Source organism: Conger conger, chromosome 17 (assembly GCF_963514075.1).
Source record: "Conger conger chromosome 17, fConCon1.1, whole genome shotgun sequence".
NCBI classification, from domain to species: Eukaryota; Metazoa; Chordata; class Actinopteri; order Anguilliformes; family Congridae; genus Conger; species Conger conger.
Genome location: NC_083776.1, coordinates 1,982,713 through 2,007,568, shown reverse-complemented (window position 1 = coordinate 2,007,568; position 24,856 = coordinate 1,982,713). Strand labels below are relative to the sequence as shown.

At 47.9% G+C, this 24,856-nt stretch overlaps 4 protein-coding genes across 7 annotated transcripts in view; 2 read left to right on the top strand and 2 right to left on the bottom strand.

The window, feature by feature from the left end:
• Nucleotides 1–101: 101 nt before the first annotated feature.
• On the top strand, nucleotides 102–3,030 carry LOC133116565 (PEST proteolytic signal-containing nuclear protein-like). 2 transcript variants are annotated; one of them, XM_061226265.1, is made up of 5 exons: nucleotides 102–202; nucleotides 1,110–1,324; nucleotides 1,529–1,603; nucleotides 1,682–1,737; nucleotides 2,441–3,030. In XM_061226265.1, the coding sequence occupies exons 1-5, from the start codon at nucleotides 157–159 to the stop codon at nucleotides 2,547–2,549; spliced, it is 501 nt and encodes a 166-aa protein (XP_061082249.1). In that variant the 5' UTR covers nucleotides 102–156; the 3' UTR covers nucleotides 2,550–3,030. The 2 variants fall into 2 exon arrangements, with proteins under 2 accessions (XP_061082249.1, XP_061082248.1); XM_061226264.1 differs by having other exon boundaries at nucleotides 111–202; nucleotides 1,107–1,324.
• A 1,259-nt stretch (nucleotides 3,031–4,289) lies between these two features.
• zbtb11 (zinc finger and BTB domain containing 11) lies at nucleotides 4,290–13,610 on the bottom strand. The gene is made up of 10 exons (XM_061227254.1): nucleotides 13,004–13,610; nucleotides 11,231–11,487; nucleotides 10,568–10,799; nucleotides 8,689–9,710; nucleotides 7,364–7,597; nucleotides 6,448–6,841; nucleotides 5,849–5,966; nucleotides 5,607–5,765; nucleotides 5,234–5,409; nucleotides 4,290–4,876 (listed from the first exon to the last, which is right to left on the bottom strand). The coding sequence occupies exons 1-10, from the start codon at nucleotides 13,311–13,313 to the stop codon at nucleotides 4,311–4,313; spliced, it is 3,468 nt and encodes a 1,155-aa protein (XP_061083238.1). The 5' UTR covers nucleotides 13,314–13,610; the 3' UTR covers nucleotides 4,290–4,310.
• Nucleotides 13,611–14,997: 1,387 nt separating this feature from the next.
• Nucleotides 14,998–19,448, bottom strand: LOC133116473 (large ribosomal subunit protein eL24-like). The gene is made up of 6 exons (XM_061226076.1): nucleotides 19,375–19,448; nucleotides 19,174–19,249; nucleotides 18,731–18,841; nucleotides 17,986–18,122; nucleotides 16,944–17,007; nucleotides 14,998–15,126 (listed from the first exon to the last, which is right to left on the bottom strand). The coding sequence occupies exons 1-6, from the start codon at nucleotides 19,377–19,379 to the stop codon at nucleotides 15,046–15,048; spliced, it is 474 nt and encodes a 157-aa protein (XP_061082060.1). The 5' UTR covers nucleotides 19,380–19,448; the 3' UTR covers nucleotides 14,998–15,045.
• A 92-nt stretch (nucleotides 19,449–19,540) lies between these two features.
• cep97 (centrosomal protein 97) overlaps nucleotides 19,541–24,856 on the top strand; it is a 12,901-nt gene continuing 7,585 nt past the window's right edge. The window contains exons 1-6 of one of the 3 annotated variants that reach the window (XM_061226074.1): nucleotides 19,609–19,661; nucleotides 19,799–20,422; nucleotides 20,816–20,958; nucleotides 22,843–23,001; nucleotides 24,001–24,102; nucleotides 24,227–24,340. In XM_061226074.1, the coding sequence (XP_061082058.1) occupies nucleotides 20,389–20,422; nucleotides 20,816–20,958; nucleotides 22,843–23,001; nucleotides 24,001–24,102; nucleotides 24,227–24,340 (552 nt within the window). In that variant the 5' untranslated portion in view covers nucleotides 19,609–19,661; nucleotides 19,799–20,388. Of the gene's footprint in view, nucleotides 19,662–19,798; nucleotides 20,423–20,815; nucleotides 20,959–22,842; nucleotides 23,002–24,000; nucleotides 24,103–24,226; nucleotides 24,341–24,856 lie in introns of all 3 variants that reach the window. The other 2 variants (XM_061226073.1, XM_061226075.1) reach the window with 2 other exon arrangements.

The following is a 24,856-nucleotide window of genomic DNA, read 5'->3' as shown; positions in this document are numbered from 1 at the left end:
GACAGTACTTGTTCTGAATCAATATCGCTCCTGACTGCCAACAATTCCTTGTCATCCATCAAGTATGCGATAAACATGACGGTATGAGGTCAGCTGTGGATGGCTGAGCAGGACGGGTAACTTTACGTGACGTACCGTTTGTTTTCGTCAGTGATAATGGCGGATGAAAGGCGTAGCAGCGAGGAGCTCTCCGACGACGGAGGTGAAATTAGTATTTTTATTCATCGGCGTTAATCGGATTCATTCAGAGGTTTTATGAAATGTAAACCTACGTGAAAACTCGTGATGGGTTCTTCTCGGGGCATTGACTATAGGAGAATGAGACGGGGACGTGGGCAAGCGGCCCAGTCTGCATAGCTAGCTAGCTAGCAACATTAGCTACAGCTAACGTAAGAGCCGTAAACGTTGGATAGCAGCCATCATTTCCCTTCCCTTATACGGTTTGACGTTTTATTCAGTATAAAATCGAGGCCATGTACTAACACACATTTTCCATTCAACGGCATGCTACACCCAATGACCAGCGATTGCCGTTTGAAAGAAGTTAGCTATTTGGCTAACGTCGATGATGTGCGAAATCTAGTGCCAGCAATCACTTCGGCTATATGGATCGAATGTCTTTGTTGCTGAAGTTCGGTTTCTGTTTCTTTCGTCGTGTGTATTGCGACGATTCCTTTCACCATGACCGCGTCAACATGATATTTTTCCGTCGGTATGATATAGTTTGTGCGCGTAGTTTTTAGTGGAACTTTAAATAATGAATCGCAGAATATCGCTTTGCATGCTTGCGGGTTTGAATTGCAACTCCTTCATTTATTAGGCCTAAAACAACACTTCATTTCAGTCCTGCCTTTACTCGGAAATAGATTCTTGTAATGGAAGTGAATGTTTACAATAGCCTGATTACTGGTTATACAATTATAATTGTATTTTGAATTGATAACTTGTCATATGACCAGGATTCTTCTCTAACGTGGTAATAACCAGAGCTCTCTATCCATTGGCCCTGTACTAGCTGCCTTAGGCTGGCTGTGCACTGGGCTGCTCTGGGGCTCCGTGTCTGCAGGTAAAAAGTAGCTCACCTTGGTAAGTTGTTTCGACTCCAGCAGGACCAGGAGAGAGGGGAGGCTGTGTGAACACTAAGACTGTCTCTTCCAGCAATGGAGGGGGGGGCGGGGGTGAGGGCCGGGGTGCAGGAAAACGCACTGCCCCAGAGGAGCCCTCCGGCCACCAAGCACCACCCAAAGTTTCCAAGGTGGGATTTGGGATGATGAGTCCGCTCAATAAGAAGCCTGCCCCAATCTCCATCAAGCTGGGAGCCAGTGTAAGTCTTGGGGTTTAGGGGCTCTGTCTGTGTGTGTGTGTGTGTGTGTGTGTGTGTGTGTCTGTCTCGTGTTTTCGGGGAGGCAGGCGAAGGGGCTGGGTTGGATTTGTGGATTCTTTATTACTTAATTTTTTCCCCCAGACACAAATCATAGTAGTCATAGTATCATAGTAACGCTTTGTGCGTTTGATCTCTCGTTCTCAGAAGCCTAAAGAGCCTACCCCAGCCGTGCCTGCCAAGAAACCTGCTCTCGCTGCGGTGTTTAATGAAGATGATGATGTGAGTACGGAACACGCACGCACACGGACAGACAGGCACACGTACACAGCATGTTAACTGAATTGTCGCCCATTGCAGAGTGAACCTGAGGAGATGCCCCCTGAGGCCAAGATGAGAATGAAAAATATCGGCAGGTAAGAAACTCGACAGCGTCCATCTCACTGCTAGCATGTCTCTGCTACACAGTCTGTGGGGCTGTATCACGAAGCAGGATTACCGAGCAGCATAAGACTGAAGCAGCACAGCCACCTACAGACGCAGACAGACCATACAGCAATCTACAGACACAGACAGACCATACAGCAATCTACAGACACAGACCGACAATACAGCAATCCTCAGTATCCGAGCAGTAAAACCTGGAACCCTCCCAACTCTGGAACAAGGGACTGAAGAGCTGTTCTGGATTTCATTCAGTACGGTTAACCAGCTTGTGCAATAATTTTCCTGTTAAAACATTGTTACAAGACCATTGTAAATCATTGAAAAAGGCTCACTGACATGTTGACTCACCCTCTGCCTGTGTTTATAGTCCTTAAATTTTGGTTACAAAATACACTTGACTCACACTTTACCAAAATATTGTACAGCTGTAAAATAAAAATAAAAAATGGTTCTAATTGCCACAGCCAATGGCGTGGAGAGGGGTTTCAACATCAGCGCGTTCACAGAGAAGGGGAGTGATAAGCAGTGTTGTCCTTTGAAGGTGTTTGTTGCCGCAATTCCTCTCTTGACCGTTAGAAGTCCGAAATGACCTTTTGCAGCTTTAACTGTGCGTACAGAGCGGTCCTCAACCCATCACACGCATAACCAAACACCTTCCTCCTCCCGCCGCAGAGAGACTCCCACCTCCGCCGGGCCCAATTCCTTCAACAAGGGGAAACACGGATTCTCCGACCACCAGAAGCTCTGGGAGAGAAAGCTGAAGTCACAGTCGGATAAATAGAGCTGAAGTCAGGGGTAGGACGGGAGAGGAGAGGGGTTTTTATTAGTCTAGAGTAGAGTCTCAGTGTGTAGATAGAACTCTTTTCAGTGCTTTGTCCCTTCAGTGTAAAATTGTAAATATGTAAGGAGACATCCGTGTGCTTTGGAGTGTTGTTTTTGTTTTGTTTTATAAAAATATACTTTTTATGTGCAAGTGTTGCTCAAAGCTGTGCTGTCGGAATGAAATGATTCACTCAGCGGTAAAAGGTATTCCCCCCCAGATTCACTGCCAACAGGATCAATTAAAGCAAGATTTACAAGTACTGTTTACTTTCAAAATGAACAGATTTACAGATCTACAGATCTAGTTGTCGCCCCCCTGACCCTTTACGTAGATTTAAAAAAATCTGGAATTGAGTCCGATTGGTTTGTGAACTTCTCCAGTGTAACTCAACCCTGTTGTAATAATGTATTGTATAATAAATGCACAAAACCACCTTGGATTTATCGTGTCAAATACCTGACTGCCACATCCACCATATTGTATTTTAACTACAGCGACACTACCGGTGACTGTGCTTTCACATGAGCATTGATTTTGAGGAGCGCAGCGCTTGCCGTTACACTCCTCCGGTACCTTGAGAGTTCCGTGATCTCTCGGGAGGGGCTGAGTGTGATTCTACAGGTACGGAGTCTGGATTTCAAACCCAGTGGGCTCTGCTGTGAAACGCTACACCGTCGTTATTCTGTTTCTGGACTGAGATGGACTCACCTGGAAGAGACCCCTGCTTTCACACTGCCAATTTGTTACCCTGTCATGAAACAAAATAAATATTCACTTTTGCCTCAACTTAGTAAATTCTTCATAACCATAAAAATGTATAACATTGTAATACTTGTATTCACACCAAAGCTTTTATCTATCCACTTCCTGGAAAACAATTTAAGATTTTACGTCGTCATGTACGTCAATCAAGTTCTAAATTCAGTTTCAGCTCGTCTTTAAATAAGTTCTTAGCATCTTGTTTTGCAATTGCTTGAAATGCAACACATTTAAAAACATTTTTTATAAATAGTTTTAATAAGCAATTCTTCGCCACACATCACTTGCCGACCAAACAATTATGTGGAAAAAAAATGAGACTCCCCAATCTTTGGCACACAAAGATCACTGGTGCATTGTGGGATGTCCGCATCACCAGAGGAAATCAACACACAGCAGTTTGTTTTTCCTCTTTAATCTGTCTGGCATTAAGCAGAATTATTTACAAGTGCCGTCAGAGGCGCCGGGTCCCGAGCGGGACGTCATAGCTGCGTATTCTACAACACACAAATAAACACCCCCATCCTGTTGGAGAGGGCCTCGTTCCGCTCAGAGGGAATATTCTACAGACGGATGACGCTGGACGCGTTTCAGAGGACTTCCAGTGTTCACTGCCCCGTCCTGGTGGGCTGGAGCCACCCTGAACGGCAGCACCGACACCAGAACATCATAAACATATACATACAGGGGAACAGGTGCGGAAGTAAGTCAGGTATATTTTCTGTATGCTTCAGAGACAAGCAAAAAAAAAAAAAAAAAAGCATGTGTTACTGCTCCTGGTTGGCGAGTGTACGCGACTAGGATCCATTCCGTCAGTTGAGCCAGTGCTGGCGGACATGAGTTTCCACCAATCGGAGCGCAGCGTGTGCGGCTGCAGCACAGTCATTGGTGCAGAGGCCGGGGGGGGGGGGGGGGGGCATTGCGCACGTCCCGCCCCCCCCCCCCCCCCACCCGCCGGCGTTACTCCACCTCGGTCATGTGCGCCACCTCCACCTCCACAGTCTGTATGAGGTCGGGCGTGTGGGGCAAGCTCTCGTCCAGCTTGGGCGCGCCGGGCAGCGTGGCCTGCTGGGACAGCACGTAGTTCACCACCTGCATGATGCTCTGGTCCGACAGGGTGGCCACGGCCCCCGAGCCGTCCTCGGCCCCGCCCACCACCGCCTGCACCGCCTCCACCGTCTCCTCGGTGACCAGCACGGTCTCGATCTCCTCGTCGTCGGGCGGCGGCGGCCGGGCGGGCTGCAGCTCGGGCGGCAGGTCGGGCGCCAGGATGCTGATGGCGTGCTCCACCTGCGTGCCCTGGTTGTGGAACTGCAGCGTGTCCTTCTCCAGCATGATCTTGCCCGGCAGGTAGTCGCCGTGGTAGCGGGTCATGTGCTTGCGCAGCGTGCGCGCGTCGATGTGCGCGTCCTGGCACACGGGGCACACGTAGGGCCGCTCGCCCGTGTGCGTGCGCACGTGCCTCTTCAGGGAGCGCGCGTCGGCCCACGCCACCCCGCACGTCAGGCACTCGAAGGGCTTCACGCCTGGGGGGGGGGGGAACAACGCCTTTAATTACTGAATCCGGCCGTCAACACCCTCGTTTAATGTCTGGATAAAGTTAAAAACGCCTCACTTAACAAACTTGTGAAATATATTCATTTGATTTAATTTCATTCTTATGAAATTCTTATGTAGGTGTGTGTGTGTGTGTGTGTGTGTGTGTGTGAGAGTGTGTGTGTGTATGCGTGTGTGAGTGTGAGTGTGAGTGTGAGTGTGTGTGTGTGTGTGTGTGTGTGTGTGTGTGTGTGTGTGTCTGTGTGTGTGTGTGTGTGTGAGTGTGAGTGTGAGTGTGAGTGTGTGTGTGTGTGTGTGTGTGTGTGTGTGTGTGTGTGTGTCCTCACCCTGGTGGTTGTTGATGTGGCGGCGGTACTCTCTCAGCTGGGTGAACTTCCTCCCGCAGTGCTCACACTCCCTCTCCAGGTTCTGCTTCACTCTTCCCTTCTTCCCGTGAGTGGCCTTCTTCACGTGCCTCCGGAACAGGGCCTTCTCAAAGAACTCCTTCCCACAGACATTACACCTGGAGACGGACAGGGGAGCACACCCAATCAGAGGCAGGCACTCGGACAGGAAGCACAGCAGCAGGTACCACAGGGGGCGGGGCCAGACAGGGGAGCACACCCAATCAGAGGCAGGCACTCGGACAGGAAGAGCCCCAGCGGGTACCGTGGGGGGCAGGGCCAGATAGGGGAGGACCGTGGGGGGGGGGGCACTCACTTGAAAGGCTCGGCCACGCTGTGGGACTTGACGTGCGAGTACCAGTCCTTCTTCCAGCTGTAGCACTTCCCACACACCTGGCACTGGAAGGGCTTCAGCCCCAGGTGCTTGTTCATGTGCTGCTGCAGGTCCTTGGCCTCGTAGAAGCTCTTCTCACAGCTGAAACGGAGCAGAGAGCAGGACAGTCAGCCCGCGTGCCTCCCCGGGACCGTGCAGAGTTTGGGGGCGAGGCGGGTACTCACTGGGAGCAGGGGTACCCCCGCACCTCCGGGCGAGGCTGGTGTCTCTTCAGATGTTTGCTGAGTCCAGACGCACGGTGGAAGGACTTCCCGCATGTCGTACACAGGTACTTGGACTCGCCTTTTTGGGGTAAATGCATGAGATGTTAAACACACCTGGACCCAAGCACAACTGATACACCATTATACAACATGAATGGATATTCTATTCTGATTGGTTGGGAGGGGCATGTCATTTTTGCCAACCATCATTCAAGGAAGGGTGGAGCAGTCGCCACCCTCTCAGACCAGAGCGTCATGCAGCTATCCATGATAACCAACATGCTGTGAGACCATTTGAACCAAAAATCAAGCTGGATATACAGGTGGAAGGGTGGGTGATGGGTGTAGCAGACGGGCGGGTGTAGCAGACGGGCGGGTGTGGGTGTAGCAGACGGGCGGGTGTAGGAGGGGGCGGGTGTAGGTGTAGCAGACGGGCGGGTGTAGCAGACGGGCGGGTGTAGCAGACTGCCCAGTGTAGGTGGGGGCGGGTGTAGGTGGGGGCGGGTGTAGCAGACGGGCGGGTGTAGCAGTCTGCCGGCTGTAGGAGGCGGCGCCCTCACCCGTGTGGATGCTGGTGTGCTCCTCCAGGCTCCTCTTGCTGACGAAGGACTTGTCGCAGAGCGAGCAGTGGAACTGCTTGAGCGCGTCGTGCAGGGCGCGGTGCATCTTCAGGCTGTGCTTGTGGGCGAAGGCCTTGCCGCACACGCGGCAGCCGTGCGGCCGCACGCCCGTGTGGTTCAGCATGTGGATGCGCAGCGAGTACAGCTTGGGCAGCGTCTTGCCGCAGATGTCGCACACGAACTCCCGCTTGGTGCGGCTCTTGGCGCGGCTGTCGGCGGGGTCCTCGTCCTGGAGGGCCGCCCGCGCGCCCGCCGCGCGCTGGCTCTTCTGCCGCTTGTGCCGGGCCAGGTGGGCGCGCAGCGACGCCGCGTACTGGAACTCCTTGTTGCACAGCTGCGGAAGGCAGGGACGGTCACTCGGCTGTGCTCTTATCCACCGCCACTTACAGGTGATTAGGCTAAGCCCCCCCCCCCCCGGAGGGCCTTGCTCAAAGGCCCAAAACTGCATGGATCTTATCGTGGCTACACCAGGGGCTTGAGCCACCCGGACAGCCACACAATCACCCGAACTGTGACAATACCGCACCGTCAGCACCATCTAAAAACATCAGATGCATTAGGTCTCGTTAATGGGCCACTGCCCATCAATATCAATCCTGGATCCATCACAAGCTACCTAAGCTTGCAAAGTAATGTCAGCCAGCAAGCTAACTTATACCAATGTATAATGCCTAGCTTGTGGCTAGGTACATTAGCTTGGTGAATGTTAATTTCTGATTTACTATTGGAAAGTAGATCTTCAATCAATGTGCAAATGTTACTGATGTCAGACCAAACCTAAGGGAGACAGGGTCATATCTGGTACTGAAGTTCTGGTGTTACAGGAGTTTGTCAGTAATGCGGGACGGGTACTTACACTGCACTTGTAGCCACGAGTCTTCTCATGTTTCAGTGTATGCATAATGAGGTCGTATCGCCGTGGGAACAGGACTCCACACTCTGAGCACGTGTGTTCCCCTTCTGCCCCTCCCTCCGCCGAGGCCTCCGGCTCCAGCGGACCTGTCCCAGAATGCTCCTCCTCGCCAGGCTCCGCACCCTTCTTCTTCGTGGGCTGTATCATACGACCCCGCTTCACCAGCCTCTGAGCCACCTACAGACACAGACACACTGAAACAGCACAGCCACCTACAGACACAGACACACAAACAGCACAGCCACCTACGGACACAGACACACTGAATCAGCACAGCCACCTACAGACACAGACACACTGATACAGCACAGCCACCTACAGACACAGACACACTGAAACAGCACAGCCACAGACACACTGAAACAGCACAGCCACCTCGACACAGACACACTGAAACAGCACAGCCACCTACAGACAGACATACAGCAATCTACAGACACACAGACCAAAACCACAGCCACCTACAGACACAGACCATACAGCAATCTACAGACACACAGACCAAAACCACAGCCACCTACAGACACAGACCGAAACCACAGCCACCTACAGACAGACACACTGAAACAGCACAGCCACCTACAGACAGACTATAGAGCAATCTACAGACACGGACCAAAACCACAGCCACCTACAGACACAGACACACTGAAACAGCACAGCCACCAACAGACACAGACCATACAGGAATCTACAGACACACAGACCAAAACCACAAAGCCACCTACAGACACAGATTGAAATCACACAGCAGTCTACAGACACACAGACTGAAACCACACAGCCACCTACAGACAAAGACTGAAGCCAAACAATCTACAGACTGACTGAAACCACACAGCCACCTACAGACACAGACTGAAACCACACAGCAATCAACAGATGCAATGTAACCACACAAACACACTGACCTACACAGCCAGGCTGAAATAGTACAGCCATCTACAGATGGACTGAGGCTACAAAGCCACCTACAGACAGACTGAAACCACACAGCTACCTACAGACACAAACTGAAACCACACAGCTGCCTACAGACACAGACTGAAACCCCTAGCAGTCTACAGAGACACAGACTGAAAGCACACCTCCCCCTGCAGACACACAGACTGAAAGCACACAGCTGCCTACATGCACACAGACTGAAAGCACACCCCCCCCTACAGACACACAGACTGAAACCACACCTCCCCTACAGACACACAGACTGAAAGCACACCTCCCCCCGCACACACGCACGCACGCGCACACGCACACAGCTCTCCTACCTTCTGGACAGCAGAGCGTGGGGTCTGTGTCGCCTTCTTGTCGGGTGTCTGCTCCTCCAGGCCCATGTGCAGACGCACGTAGCCGCCCTCGCCCAGGGACCGCTGCCGGAGACGCCTCTTGTAGGGGTCGTCCACCACCGCCTCCTCCCCCTCCGCCTTGGCCCGCGGGGCAGCACTGGGCTCCGGCACCTCCGGCACCTCCGGGGCCGCCTCCACCAGCACCACCTCCTGCTTCACCTTGGCGGGGCGCCCCCGCTTGCGTTTGGGGGGCAGCGGAGCGGGCTCCTGGGGCGCCTGCGCCGCCTCCTCCGGGCCTGCGGAGGGCGCTGTGGCCGCCAGCTGCACCGCCTCCGTCGGGGCCACCTTCCCGGGGTCCACGCTGATGATGAAGGCCTGGGGCTCCGGGCCCTTCTCCAGCACCACCACCCCCCCGGCCTCGGGCGGGGCGTCGGCCGCCGGAGGGGCCTCTGCCGCCCAGCAGGCCGAGACCACAGCCAGGGTCTCGCCTGAGTCTCCCTCCCCGCCCTGAATGACCACAGCTACGGCCTCGCCGGCCCCCACCTCCCCGACAGGGGCCCCCACCTCCCCGACAGGGACCCCTACAGGCTCCCCCGGAGCCAGCACAGCCACGGGCTCTTCTGACCCCTGTTCCCCATCAGGAGAAGCTTCCGGAACGTGCTCGCCAGCCCCGCCGTCCCCGGTTATGTTGACCAGCGCTTGGCCGTCCCGCTGTACCGTGACCACGTACGCCCCGGCCTCCTCCTCCCCCTCCTCCTGCTCCTCCTCTGGGGCCTGGGGCGCGGCCAGCTGGCCGGACACCACGGTGTGCACGTCGCCCTTGTGGTAGACCATGAGCCTCTGCTCCTCCACCTGCTTGTGCACGGACTCGCACAGCTGCAGCACCTCGGCCATCAGCAGGTGGCGCGCCAGCGTGGCCACGTCCGCCATCACGCAGAAGTTGAAGGTGAGGCTGGAGGTGTAGGCGAACTCCAGCAAGGGCAGGAAACTGGCCTTACTGAAGCCTGGGGAAGAGGGAATGCAACATAATAATGTATATTTAATCATCTCAGTAACTTAATAATCTTCATTTGTATAGCACTTATCCAATCAAAGGACAGAGACAGACCTTGAAAAACAAGGTAACTTGAGCCTCAATTTCGCAATCAGGGCAACAGACCTGGGTCAAATACATCATTGTTTTTTTGGATTCAAATACTTTTCTGGGCTCCATTGATCTTGACTGGCATGACTGAGCCAAACTAAAGGACCAAAAGGCAGGCTCTGCAGTTTTAGAGAGGATTTCAATACCCCCAGACAAGCCCAGTAAAGCGTAGAGAATTATTTGAATCCAAAACAAGGGCCCAAAACTGTGTATTTGGCCCAGGTCTGCAGGGCAATAGTGAGCCCTGTGTTCCTTTCTTTTCACTTTCAAAGTGGCTCTCTGCTGCAGTTTCAGATGGACCTGTTCACACATCACGCTCCCTTGTGAAGAGGATGCACTTAAACTCATCACCCGAGTCGCCAGGTTTGCAGTGTTCGCAGCACATTGTGCGCGGTCGCAGGAACGGCGAGCCCTACGTACCGTCTGCCAGGCAGCAGTTGTTACATTACATGTTATTTGGCTGACGCTTTTATCCAAAGTGACTTACAGTTGATTAGACTAAGCAATGTGGGCGCAACATCGGCACAGATGTTACCGTGGCTACACCGGGGATCGAACCACCGACCTTGCTTGTGCCATTACTTCCCTCTTCCCCCGCTGGCTTTGGGCCTTTGTCCCCTTTTGAGTGCGTTTTCACTGCCCCCTGGGGACTGGAATTTTTACGAGACCTGGCAACCCTGGTCACCACCAAAACATTTAGGTCCCGGCCCCGCTCACCCGAGAGGTCGACCACGGCCTCGTGGCTGGACACGGCGCCCTTCTCGATGAACAGCTGGCTGAAGTACTCGCTGCACGCGGCCAGCACGGACTTGTGGGCGCGGAACTCCTCCCCCTCGATCAGCAGCGTGATGTCACAGAACTGGTTCTGCAGCCGCTGCTGGTTCAGCTTGTCCAGCATGGTCTGGCCGTGTTTGGGAAGGAACTGCTTCACGATGCCCTTGCTGTCCACCTGACCACCCAACACGAACCAGGAAGAACACAAACTCGAGCCTCACCCGTGACGTTCACAGAAAACATTTGGTCTGCTCGAAGACCACTGAACCACCGAATGTGACCATACAAAAATATATATATTTTAGTCTCCAGTACATGCATTTAAACCTCTCAGTAACAAAGTCATGCATTTAAACCTCTCAGTAACAAAGTCATGCATTTAAACCTCTCGGTAACAAAGTCATGCATTTAAACCTCTCGGTAACAAAGTCATGCATTTAAACCTCTCAGTAACAAAGTCATGCATTTAAACCTCTCAGTAACAAAGTCATGCATTTCATCCTTTCGAGTACAAATTAGGCTTTAAAAAATTTTTTTATCACGTATGACCAAGTACAGCGGATGCAGAGAAAACAACAGGAAGTGACGGACAGCAGGTGCACTCACAAAGACAAGCTCGTGCTTGGCCATGGCAGACGGGTTCCTGGAGAGCTTGTGATGGACGGCCTGGGACTCTGAAAACTCCTCCTCTTCCTCCTCCTCCTCTTCCTCGTCGTCGTCGGGCTCGGCGACGGCGCGGCGTCTCCCGCGCCTCCGCCCGAGCGGCGCCCCCCCGCCGTCCTCCGCCCAGCTCCGCCCGCGCTCCTGCCTCCCCTGGCACTGCCCGCATTCTTTGATGTAGTCCTTCACCTGCTTCAAAATGCCTGAATACGCCAAACACAATAACGCACTGAATAACGTTAACCGCCCGAGAACATCCCAGGCGACGCAACTCTTGTGGCAGCGCGAACAGTTCTGCGGTTGGACTCGCACACAGCCGATGTACACGCAGTGAGCGCTTATGTATTCAGACTTATTTTTAGACTTAATTCGTCCGCTGCTGTAGCCTCAGAGATGCTCCAAGGTCAAAGTCACTTAGATCAGATCTTGTCCCCATTCTGACATTTGGTCTGAACAACAGCTGAACCTCTTGACCACGTCTGCATGCTTTTATGCATTTACTGGCTGCCACATGATTGGCTAGGAAATATTTGCATTAAGGTATGGTGTAACAGGTCTACCTAATAACTTGCTCACTGAGTGCATATTTCGGTTTTTATAACAATTTTGTAACAGAAATTGTCACCAGAATATCAAGTCCTACACGATGTTATTTTAATAAAAAGGAGAGAATAATAATAATAATAATAATAATAATAATAATAATAATAATAATAATGAGAAGAAATAATGACATTTTTAATTGATGAATGTATCATACAATTAATTGTACCATGGCATTTACTTCGTTTTAGAAGTCTCTTAAAGTCGAGGTAATCCCTAATTTACGTGTTTGTATTTAAAACATCTCGAGGTCTTATTGCATATCAACTACAGAAGAGTTCACAAATTGAACCTACATTGTCCACCGTCCGACGCCGTCGTTTAAAACCCCACTTTCGCGTAGAGTTTCGTTCTGTCGCGTCCGACAAAACTGCAACGCTCGAATACTGCGTCAGCTCAGTTTATACATGCATCACGTGCATCTGCCTCAAGTGTGTCAACACCCACAACAACTGAATTTTCACAGCAATGAACAAGGAATTTCGTTTATTGAATCCGTTTATTGAGTCTAGAGGGCCGTATCTGTTTCTGGATTTCATGTCAATTTCTGCTTATTTAAGGAGCCCAATTCAGTCATTGACGTGTTAAGCTATATTTCATGATAATTTCAGGAATGACAACTGAAGACTGTCCCTCTGTCCTAACGTAAACCATCTACATTAACTAACGTTAATTTGGCCAGTGTCATTCGCGACGACGAAACACTCCATACACAACGGCCCTGCATGAATGGAATAGGCCACCCCTAATAAGATGTCATCTGGTCGTGTTTGCAACCGGGGGCGAGACCATTTCGAAGGAATACAACACAGAGACGGGTAAACCAACTAATGTTACTGAACAGACAGCTTGGTTGAAAAAGGTTATACGATGTGATAGCTATGGTGGGGGTGGGTCTTATATTCAACGCATTTACCGAGTCATTTAAAGTTACATTTATTTTTGTGGTGTTCTTTTTCACTTTACTGTATATTCCAGTTTATGCCAGCAACTAGACAGTGACATCGTTGGACTAAAACCAGGGGACAAATTACGCTTTGCAAACGTCCAAATTGTTCATAGCAGTAGGCAAACAGAGCGTGTAAGAACAGGTATATGTAATTTGCAAGGTTTTACCTCTCCACCAATACTTTTGAGATATTGTATCCCAAGTCTGATGCTGGTTGAGGTGCTCTCCTCCGGCAGTGATGTGTGCCTCGTCGATGAGTTCCTTCCGTCGCCCGGCCTGCAGCACCACCTCCAGTTCGGTGAACTCGTCAAGGCCTTTCTGTCTCCGCTGATAGTACAACGTCCCGTTGCGAACCACGTAACATGTAGCCGCCTTGCGAATCTTCCTCTTGGCGTTTCCCTGAGTACCAGGCGCGTACGGTTCCCGCTCGTCAGTCAGATACCGTTGGATTGCCAGGTAGCTCTCCTCGCTCGACATAGCTACCCCCTCCGGCCCTAAACAAGCGCTTACACAACAAAAAACTGGCGCATACGTAGAATGCAAAAACACTTCTTACTAATCTTGTATCGCAAATTTCAATCGGTTATCGATAGCCATAAACCGCTAATAATCCCTTAAATTACAACATTTGTATTTAATTTCCAAGGGGGAACTGCTGTTTTCGACCGTGAGGGACGGACTTGCATGGACATACAAAATGGCTGCTGCACAACCGGATGTTTCGTCATTAGAGGCGGCACAAAGCGCTGGATTGGCTAGTCAGTCAAAAAAATGAAGCCGTTTGACGCCATGTTACATGTTCCATAAACAGCACTGAGTGGAATCGCGTAACATTAGCTTTATACGATACGCTTGTCTCATTTGAAAATGATTATTTCTTATAGCTGGCTATTTACAATCAGTCAAGAAAATTTCACTGTTCTCCAAGCTAAATTAAGATATGTGCCCAATCAATCGACATGAGTTCTGGAGACAGCTTCCGCTCATCGAATCCATGGATTTCCATGGGAGCAGCTCAGTGGCGCATGAAGCCAGTTCACATCGACTTTTTCGGCACAAAAGCATGCGCACTGGGTACCTAAACGCAAAGAGAATAGCAATTTCCTTCTGTGTGGCTCAGAAAAATAATCTCTCACTGGAAAATAGTGAAGTCAAATGAAACACATTTTTTAGAATTTAAGAGTAGTGTCCAAAAGAGTTCAATTTCGCCAGGGTAAAATCTAGTTTTGAACGGACTTCAGTGGGGATATTTGGTTTTTGGCACCAGTGGCTTAATCAACTGCAATACCCTCGGTAACCACTGGAGTTAGCGAGCTTCTGGGAGAATGTCAACCTGTGGCCCAATCTTCTGTCTGTCGTGGTAACGTGTGGCTAGGAATGGAAATAAACTAGCCCGTGCATTTGAGATCAGTATTCTGAATCTGCACCCTATCTAAATCCCACCCGGTATCAGTATAATTTTTATCTTGTGTGATGTTTTCATTAACAGTACTTAAGATTTAGAATACTGAGAAAAGTTCATAATGCTCTGATAGACTACTTGTGACTTTTAGTAATTTATACCAGTTATATCACCAAATATATAAAATATATAAAATGTATAACCCTGAGGTAAACCACAATGCTTTTACACCTGCTGGTTCCACCATATAAATTCTGTGCATTCTATAAATACTGCATATTTTCAAAGTGGTTTCCCTCAGGGTTATACATTTTACATAAAACTGGCTTCACTCAATTGTTGGAAAAAAACAAAAAACAAAAAAACAACACAATCATTTTGTGGAAGAATCCATTTTTATCTTTCATATTTTGCATTTGTATTGCCTTTATTATATATTTATAATATAATATTGGGTAAAGTCATTCACATGCTTGTTTTTATTACAACCTTCTCAAGCAATAAAAGTTGTTGAAGTTATTAAATATTTATATCCCATTTTTGGCTCAGGTTTGGCTTTCTGCCATTTGCAGTCTTTTCGTTCTTAATGTTCCAGCCGCATAATGTTAAAATTCTAGTACCATGTATAGAATTGTTTAGAATTTCATCTAGTACAAAACTTCGAATAACAAAAAGCTTTTTAAGATTCAGAGTTGCAACTGTGGTCAGGACAACAACAAGCGTACACAGTGGGGGTCTTGAAAAGACAAAACAAGCCAACACTTTAAACCAAAATGTTTATTGTTAAACAGGTAAACAAGCTGTGGTTTAGCGTTTTCCACCCACACGTGGGGCATTCATCTTCACTGGCTTGGCGATCTTCTGCTTAGGTGCAGTCTTAGCCGGTGCCTGCAAAACAGAGACCATCGCAAGGAGTGATTTCACAGATCTGCATTTACAAAACAGTCATGTCATTTATTGTATTCAAATCCTTTTTTTGTGATCGATTGATCTTGCCTTGTGCAAGTGAGACAGACAAGAGGACCAGAATGCGGTGTTAGCACTTTTTGAGAGCATTCCATAGGCTCCAATACATGAGACCCAGTGAATAAAACAAAGGTAACGCATTTGATTCCACAACAATTAATTGAACCAGGTCTGCCTCAATAGAGTAAAGTTACATAGAGTAAACTGACAGGATATCTGTTACATAAAAGTGATTCTGAGGCTGCCATAGGACTCAAAACATACCAAATAACATGCATTTAAACTATGACAAGGATAATACAAAATTATATTTAGTATCACAAAATCCTTCCAAAATCTACAATTTTTCTTCTTTTTTTAAACATACAATCTATTTATACGTGGCGGCCTGTAGCGTGGTTAAGGTAAATCACTGGGACACGTATGGTCGGTGGTTCTAATCCCGGTGTTGCCACAATAAGATCCGCACAGCCGTTGGGCTCTTGAGCAAGGCCCTTAACCCTGCATTGCTCCAGGGGAGGATTGTCTCCTGCTTAGTCTAATCAACTGTACATCGCTCTGGATAAGAGCATCTGACAAATGTCAATAATGTAATGTATACAGCTGGTTAGTTCCTGAAGCAGTGCAGATTAATTGCCTTGCTCTAGGGAACAATGGCACCGAAACCAGCTGGGAATTGAGCCCACAACTTTTCAGTTACAAGCCCACTTCCTTAATCATCACTGCACTGCTACCCCCCCATTCCCAAACATCACAGCCGAAGTTTAATTTCAGACACGTCATTTTATCATATGTATACAAGGTAAACTGTTTTACCCACTTCACAGAGCAGAGAGGAACTGGCACAATATGTCCCTGACTGGCATCAGAGTTAATAGCCTAATTATAGTGACTGTGAGCACCAACCAATCTAGTTATTATGTAAAGCTGCTCAGAGACCCTCACTGACCGCTTCGAAGCAGCAAACTCCAGCAAGGCAAGACCCCCCCCCCCCCCCTCCTCTGGTCACATGCGTTTCAATGAGTCAGTTTAAATCGTGCACAAGTATTGATTGACATATTGCCATGTATTAAATTACATGCTGAATGCATAATGGTCTTCACCAGGAAATATTATAGAATTGTTTCAACTAAAGTTGTCGTTGCTCTAGGTTCTAATGCAGTTGAACTGGGGTATACATCTCAGGCCATCACATCAGCCTTTAAACATCACAGCAACTTATCTGCTTATTTGACATATGGAAACAAAGTGAACCTGCAGCACTCTGTTTGAACCCAAGAATGGCTGATGCCAAACCAGTGGTTAAGACATTTTAGACAAGAGACAAAGATTGCATCTCTCCACAGATCTTTGGAAGCTTGACTTTACTAGGGGCTGCATAGGCTCACGCGGTCTGGCAGTCGGAGGGTTGCCAGTTCAATCCCACCCTGCTTGTGTTGGAAGTATCCCTGAGCAAGACACCAAACCCCCAAATGCTCCTGACTAGCTGGTTGGTGCCTTGCATGGTAGCTAATCGCCGTTGGTGTGTGAGTGTGTGTATGAATGGGTGATTGAGAAGCAGCAATCGTACAGCACTTTGGATAAAGGCGCTATATAAATGGCAACCATTTACTCCATTGTTCCCTGTGCAATGTGACTCTAAAGAGCGGTAGTGTTGGACCGTGTGCAACTCCTCACAGACTGAACACGGCCCTAGCCTGGTGACGGGCCCACCCCCGGTCTGGACTTCTGACCCTTACCTTGGCACTCGTGGCGGACGGCTTCTTGGTGGCCTGCTTGGCCTTCTTAGCCTCCTTAGCAGCCCTGATCGCAAACAGAGAAAACACGGCATGTTACCAAACACAGGTTAATATGTGCTTCAGCCAAACAAAACCAAAACAACTCTTACTCAGTACTCGATTCATTGCACAGTAAAGGTCTATTCAGCTACGATGTGGTTTTGTTCACACAGTGGCGTGTTGTTAAGACTGCTATAACCCTATACGGCCAGGCAGTGCACACTGCAAGGACCCAGCAGGGCCATGAAGCCTACACAGAAAACAAGGGATGTGATGCGTTATATTAGCACACAAGAAACACACGCTTAAGAGGCTAAGAAACATCAGAACCATAAAACACACAATGAAATGTGAAGCTTCTCCTGTATAAGACGTAACAAACTTAAAAGTTTACCATTAAAAATAAAATGAGCTTTGTGCAAGTAAAGCCGACCATCTCACTCTTTATCGGAGACAGTGGCGCGGGTGTGAGAGCAGCTCTACTCCACAGAACAGGCCATAAACAGTGCTGTTCGTCAATCTGGACTTGCCGGCCATTTCTGCAAATGGTTCAATTATTTCTTCACACCCAGTATGCATATTTTAATATGGTTGTTTAAATTCCCACAAGACTCTTGATGGTGAAAATATTTTAAGAAGCCCCAATAAATGTTTAATTGGCTTTAATACATGCACACTGAATATTATATAGTGTACATTTTACCTTGAAATTAATCCAGTGGCAACTCAAAGCATATTAATATCGGGACAATGACAAGAACAGGCCATTCAGCCCAGCAATGCTCGCCTTTTTCCTACCACTCGTGCACCAACTGCTTCAGTTTGCCCAAAAGCTAAATAGTTAATCTAACACTGTAGCAAGCCAAGTCTTGAAATCCCCTGGCGTTTCCGCCTCCAAATGAGTCACCTGACAAAAGGCATTCATCACCTCCTCCCAGTCCGCGCTCCTCGCACGCGAGCGTGTGAGAGACGGGCGGAACCGGGCCGCGGACCGGGTCCTCACCTGATGGCCTGCTCCCTCTGGGCCTTGCGCACCTCGGGCTTCTGGTTCCGCTTGGCCAGGATCTCGGCCAGGGAGGCGCCGGTGATGGCCCTCTGGAACTTCACCGCACGGCGAGAGCGCTTCTTCGTCACCTCTTCCTGTCAGGACAGGAAGTAACGGTGGAGGGTAAGGGTCAACGGGTACGTTCACGCGCCCGCTCGTATGCCGGTATTATCCTGAGTAAGGCAACACGCCAGATAAGATATGGGTCATGTAAACAGGCGACATGGCTCAGGCAGTAAGAGCAGTCGTCTGGCAGTCGGAGGGTTGCCGGTACGATCCCCCGCCCGGGCTGTGTCGAAGTGTCCCTGAGCAAGACACCTAACCCCCAAATGCTCCTGACGAGCTGGTCGGCGCCTTGCATGGCAGCCAATCGCCGTCGGTGTGTGACTGTGTGTGTGAATGGGTGAATGAGAAGCATCAATTGTACAGCGCTTTGGATAAAGGTGCTATATAAATGGCAACCATTTTTTTAAACAGCATATTGTGATTATATACCCTAAATAAAGCTTGACTCTGAATATAACATTTTTCAATTAGGACGTGGCAATTAAATTTCCCATCTACGTGGTTTCATACTGTAAATGTGCAGGAACAGCACGTTACAAAACCAGGAGCTAAGGAAAGGACTTCAAACCAGCTCTATGACCATTGCACGAATTTATCCGATGTAAATATCAAGACAAAAAATATCAAGTGCACTTACAGACTGGCCCTTCTTGTGCTTGCGCCTGTACAACACAGTCCAGTTGATCTGTCTGGGATTTCTCTTAGAAAGGAAGGCTGACTCGCACTTTGCATTGAGGAACTGGAAAACCTGTGTGAAGAAAGGGTGTAAGAATTTCAATCTGCACTAATACATATCCACATATTCAATCTTACCACATTCTCTAGCTGTAAAACCGGTTAACTTGTTACTTTAGGTTTCATTTATACTCAGCCTGGGTTCCGCTACCAGCCGTCAACTGTAGCCAAACATAGCCAGCTAGCCGGCATAAACTGCTAGATGACACTAGTGCCTGCGTTTTGTACAACGCAGTTATGATGTTATAGTCGTGCGGCAAAATAAACTGGCCAAGTAACAAAAAAGTTACTTTAACTTATATGATGGAAAGAAACCAAAGGACTGCATTACGACAGTTTTCTTACCTTTCCGTCTATCCTGGCATATCGCCGGCCATGGCCGGGATATATTTTATATCCGCTAAAGCTGCAGAGTTCGACCCTAAACCATGAAGATAAAACATAATTATTTATTCAAAATATTCGTAAAAGTAGTGTATATTGTACAAATGCATCTATTTCATTAATAAAAGCTTGGATGGCCACGGATATTCACAGGACACTCACTTCATGACGGCAGCGGAGAAAGGAAGAGGGCTGAGAGGGGATTGTGGGTAATTTTCTAACGAAATAATAATTCGCCAAAAAATATATTAAATTCAAAATAGATAGACATGAGTGGATCACTTTTAATATACTATCACAATAAAATTGTTGAAACTAATTAATAACACTAAATGTATCCGACCAATCATTGTGGTGTTTGGTTGCTTGGTGGAATCGAATACAAGCGGGAAGTATGGCGGCGACAGAGGGGCAATTTGATGGAGCACCAAATATGGCACAGGTTGAAGGTACAGCGCTGGCTAATGTTTAATAATTTCATATTTTCCGGGTCTGAACTGTATTTTATTCGCTGAATTTATATTTATTGAATTTAACCGAGACACACAATGCAAGCTAAAGCGCACTTTTGTTTTGAAATATGCAGGAGCGGAGAGACTTTGATGAAACTGTCTCTGGCAGGAGCCATTTCTGAGCACAGCAATTTGGGTTGTGTAGTTCTGTTGGATACACCTCACATGATTCTCTTACGATGAACAGACAAACATAAACTACATTTTCCAGCATTTCACCCACAACCATGGTGACAGTTACTGTTGCAGCGACGGGTCAGAGCATCGACAATATTGCAGATGTTGCCAACCTCACATTTAAGTGGTAGCCTAAAACTAGATCATATTATTAAACAAAATATAATTAACGAATGTTGTTGTCCTTATTTAGCGGTCTAGCTAGCTGTTAGATATATACAGCACATCATTTGTTTTCAGGTGTATCCAGATTGCCGCCTCTCCTGTATCAGAACAAAAAGCAGGGAATGACAGATATTAACGTTACATCTTCTAGCAGCGAAGATACTAGCTCATCTAGCTAATGAGTCTGTCGCATGCACTCGGTTGGTTAACGTTTATTACTGACTAGCTAGCTAGCTGGTAAAGTCGGTTTTGGATAGCAATTAGTTGGAAGGTAGTTTTCTCGGTATATTTCTGATTTTTAAACTCGACATTTGGGGGAAAAATGGGCGTACCAAGTCTGACGTTGGACACCAACGGTAAGTTCAGTGACGTTATTGCCAAACTTAACTATTCATGCTATTGTTATTATGGTACATGTCTAGCTATCAGTGGACATTGGTTCGAACTGCCATAAACGGCGTTAGCCATTTTGGCTATACATCATGCATTAGAGAATCAACAAACAATGGTACACTATGCCATATATAATAGCTATCCCTGCGGAAATGTTCAGTTCAAGATAGGTTTTGACACAGCGGGTAGCTTGTGGACCAGTTTGACCAGCTCAAGCTATGTTTTGAAACAGCTGGTAGCTGGTATTTCAAGCTGGTCTTAGCTGGATTTTACACCAGGTATATGAGTGGTGGTTATGTATTCACACATCCCTAGTGCATATAACGGTTATGCTTTTATGTGCTTGTTGTTTGCAGGGCCCATGGTGGACCTATCGGACCAGGGCCTCCAGAAACTGGAGCCGAACTTCCCCTGCCCAGCAGATACCCACACCCTCATTCTGGACCGAAACCACATCATGAAGCTGGAGCACCTAGAGCGAAGCCACAGGCTCCAGCAGGTGCGGCACCGCTCATTTCATACCTTAATCTGCCGGACGGATGAGCCTAGCCACTCAGAATCAGCGCATATTGGCTAACCATAAATAAACCGCGTGGCCTCACCTGATGTTATATCTTAAAATATAAAAATGCGGAAATGGTGCGCAGACAGGGAACCGAGTAACAGGCATTGTATGTTTCATGCTGTGTACACATGAAGGTCACACTCAGTGTAAGATTAGTGGTGAGAATGAAGGTGCTTAATTGCCATAATGGAATCTGTGAAATATAGTTAAAAATAAGGGTAATAACGGTTTGCTATTATTCATACACAATGTAATTCAGACTATGGAGTACTTAAGGATGGGTATCACTGGCATCTTATTAATACCGGTATTATCACCGATACTACGTATGGATTCCAATACTTATCAGTACTGCTCTCCATAATTTGGTGCATAAAAAAGAGGTGATGTTGTGAAAAGAATGAATGGTTATTCAATGATTATTTTTGGCAGAGCATAACTATAGTCAGACAAATCGGACATGGTTACACATTCTCATGCTCAGTTTAAAGTTGGCCTAGTTTTCAGCGTTCCCCTACATCAGGGGTACTCTTGACGATTGAGTGTCCTTATTCCCTGCCCTACATAGAGGCAGCAGTGGCTCAACACCACTGTGCTGTGAGGCAAATGACTACTAACTTTGCTGAAACAAACAAGTAGAACTGTACTGTCTGTATTATCACGCAAAACCCCTTTCCTCAGCACTGCCATCAGTGTAACAGTGCTGGGCGGCCTGTAGCATAGTGGTTAAGGTACATGACTGGGACCCACAAGGTCAGTGGTTCGATCCCCGGTGTAGCCACAATAAGATCCACCCAGCCGTTGGGCCCTTGAGCAAGGCCATTAACCCTGCATTGCTCCAGGGGAGGATTGTCTAGGATTGTCTCCTGCTTAGTCTAATCAACTGTAAGTCACTTTGGATAATAGCATAAGCCACAAGGCCCTTAACCCTGAATTTCTCCAGGGGAAGATTGTCTCCGGCTTAGTCTAATCTACTGTAAGTCGCTTTGGATAAAAGCGTCATGTAATGTAATGTAACATGAATCTTTTGCCGTAGTATTCATATTCCCACATGAAATTTGCGTAAGTGGTTCCACTCATTTTCTTTCATGCAATGTCTTGTCTTCAGCGTTGGTCGTTTCAGGGAGTTTCAGGGAGTCGCTATGCGAGTCTCTTGCAGTGTGTTGTTAATTCATCTCATCTGAACCGAGTGGATGACTGGCTTAATGGTTCAAGCGAACGAGGCATTACACAATGCATATAGATTAATCAATGGAGGCCATTGTAAGGTTCTAAGAATGAGCTGTATTTTCATCCTTATGAAACAGTTTCATTGTATTTGTGACCATATGCAACAGAGTTTCACTGTATTTGCGGCCGTTTGAAACAGTGTTGCACTATATTTGTGAAATTATGAAACCGATGTTGGAAAAGAATCTTTGGGGGCACACTAGCTAAAAAATATATGCTAGCCCACATTAACTAACAAACTATGTGATATTACCTATAAAGCATACCCAGTGGGCATGGATGTCATGAATTAATTTTGTGATATATATATTCATAGCAGCACCATTTGTCCAGGGCCTTATCGATACTTTGTTTCTGACCAGTCAGGAACCGGTACTAATTAAAAATCATTTCTCGATACCCATCCATTTGAGGACTAGGCTAATGCTGTATTTTACCGAATTCAGCTATTTTACACTACGGGATTAAGCTCATATACTGCAAGATGAACAGCACTCCTGATGCACATTTCTGTAAGTCTTCTTACTCTTGTCAGCAATGCATGTACACTCATATTGGGAAACCTTCTCTCTTTTTTTTTTGTGCCAGTTGTCAGTAGGCAGTAACCGGCTCGTGCGCATGATGGGAGTTTCGCAGCTTACTTCACTAAAGGTTTTGAATCTGCCCAGCAACAGCATCGGGTGCATCGAGGGCCTGAAAGAACTGGTGCACCTGGAGTGGCTCAACCTGGCTGGGAACAATATTAAGGTAAAGATAGCCACTATTCTGCTTGGGGCTATCGTAACAGGGACATTATTCACAAATATATGGGCATACGCATAGTGTTCCACCATGTTTTCCCACTGGCTTCCCAAAAACAAAAGCCCTTCCACTTGGCTGGAATCCAGGGAGAACAGTGACCTTTGACCTGTGGTGACTACATGGTGGATTTTAGTTTTTGCTTTTTAAATTTTTTTTATTAATCAGTTATTGGTTGGAAGAACAATGACAGCTTTTCTTCACAATTAAGTTTGGCAGTGCAGATAGTGTTATGTTGCATAGGCCCATAATTTAGCTGCATACCTCTTCTGGGCTCAGATGAGGGAGACCGTGAGTGAACAGTGCCCTCAAACACGGCCACTACGCCCTCCCTTCCTCTGAGACGGTGATCCCCAATCCTGGTCCTGGCGGACTGCAGGGTGTGCTGTTTTTTGTTTTTGGCTTAAGAACCCAGTTGAGTTAACTGTGTGACCGAATGCTTTAATTGATCAACTTGCTAAATAACAACACAAACCAGCAGGGCCTGTGGCTCTTCCTGACCTGGGTGAAATATGTCATTGTTTTGGATTCAAATGTTTCTTTTAAGTGCTATTAAGTTTGGCTGGTCTATTGGAACCTATGAAATACTCTCAAAAAATGCAAACCCCCCCCCCCCCCTTCTAGTCCTCTTGGTTTGCTCAGTTGCACCAGGCAAGATCAATGGAGAACAGACAAGTATTTGAATCCAAAACCATTATGTATTTGACCCAGGTCTGCCATGATCAGGAATGAAGATCACTGCTCTCAGATATTACCTGCCATCATCACCCATGATGAGCTAGAACATTAGCCCTGGGTGATGTCACACTTAATGGGTTTGCTGTGAGCTCGGACTGTAGGCTGAAATGGGGGAGGGGGGGAGAAAGGACTCCGGGAAGGGTCACTCTTAGATTGACACAAGCTGAGTCATGTCACGATCAGACCGATATGAGTGTGGACCCTTTCCAGGTCATGGAGCAGCTCAACACCTGCGTCGCGCTCCAACACCTAGATCTGTCTGACAACAACATCTCCCAGATCGGTGACCTGACCAAGCTTTCTGCCTTGAAGGTGAGCAAGCCCTGCCGTGTTTCAGAGAGAAGCCGGTGGACAGTACCGATGTGTGTGTCAATGCGACTCGCGTCCGTGTTGGGTTCCGGTTCTGATGGGTTCTGTTGGGTTCTGACCCTCGCAGACGCTGCTGCTTCACGGGAACATCATCACCACGCTGCGTGCCGTCCCCGCCTTCCTGCCCCCCCACCTGTCCATCCTGTCCCTCGCCGAGAACGAGATCAGGGATCTCAACGAGGTAACGTCATGTTTCTGCTCTCTCCTCTCTCTTTTTCTCCTAAAGTCAGGCTCACACTCCACAAAGTCCCATTTAGCTGTCCCATTTTTTTAATCGGGTCGTTTGGTCGGATAATCAGGGCGGCCTGTAGCGTAGTGGTTAAGGTAAATGACTGGGACACGCAAGGTCAGTGGTTCTAATCCCGGTGTAGCCACAATAAGATCCGCACAGCTGTTGGGCCCTTGGGCAAGGCCTTTAACCCTGCATTGCTCCAGGTGAGGATTGTCTCCTGCTTAGTCTAATCAACTGTACGTCGCTCTGGATAAGAGCGTCTGCCAAATGGCAGTAATGTAATAATCCTGTAGTGTGAGCTGGTCGACGATTCAATCGGCAGCCTCCCGAAGCGATCGTTTGGGGGATTCGCCCGATAATTTCAAACGTGTTCGGTTTTTTCTGAAGAATTCTGCCCAAATCCTGTAGTGTGAGATCCCCGGTCGTTGGAGAATCTTTACGTGTGTGCACCTTTACTACGGAACG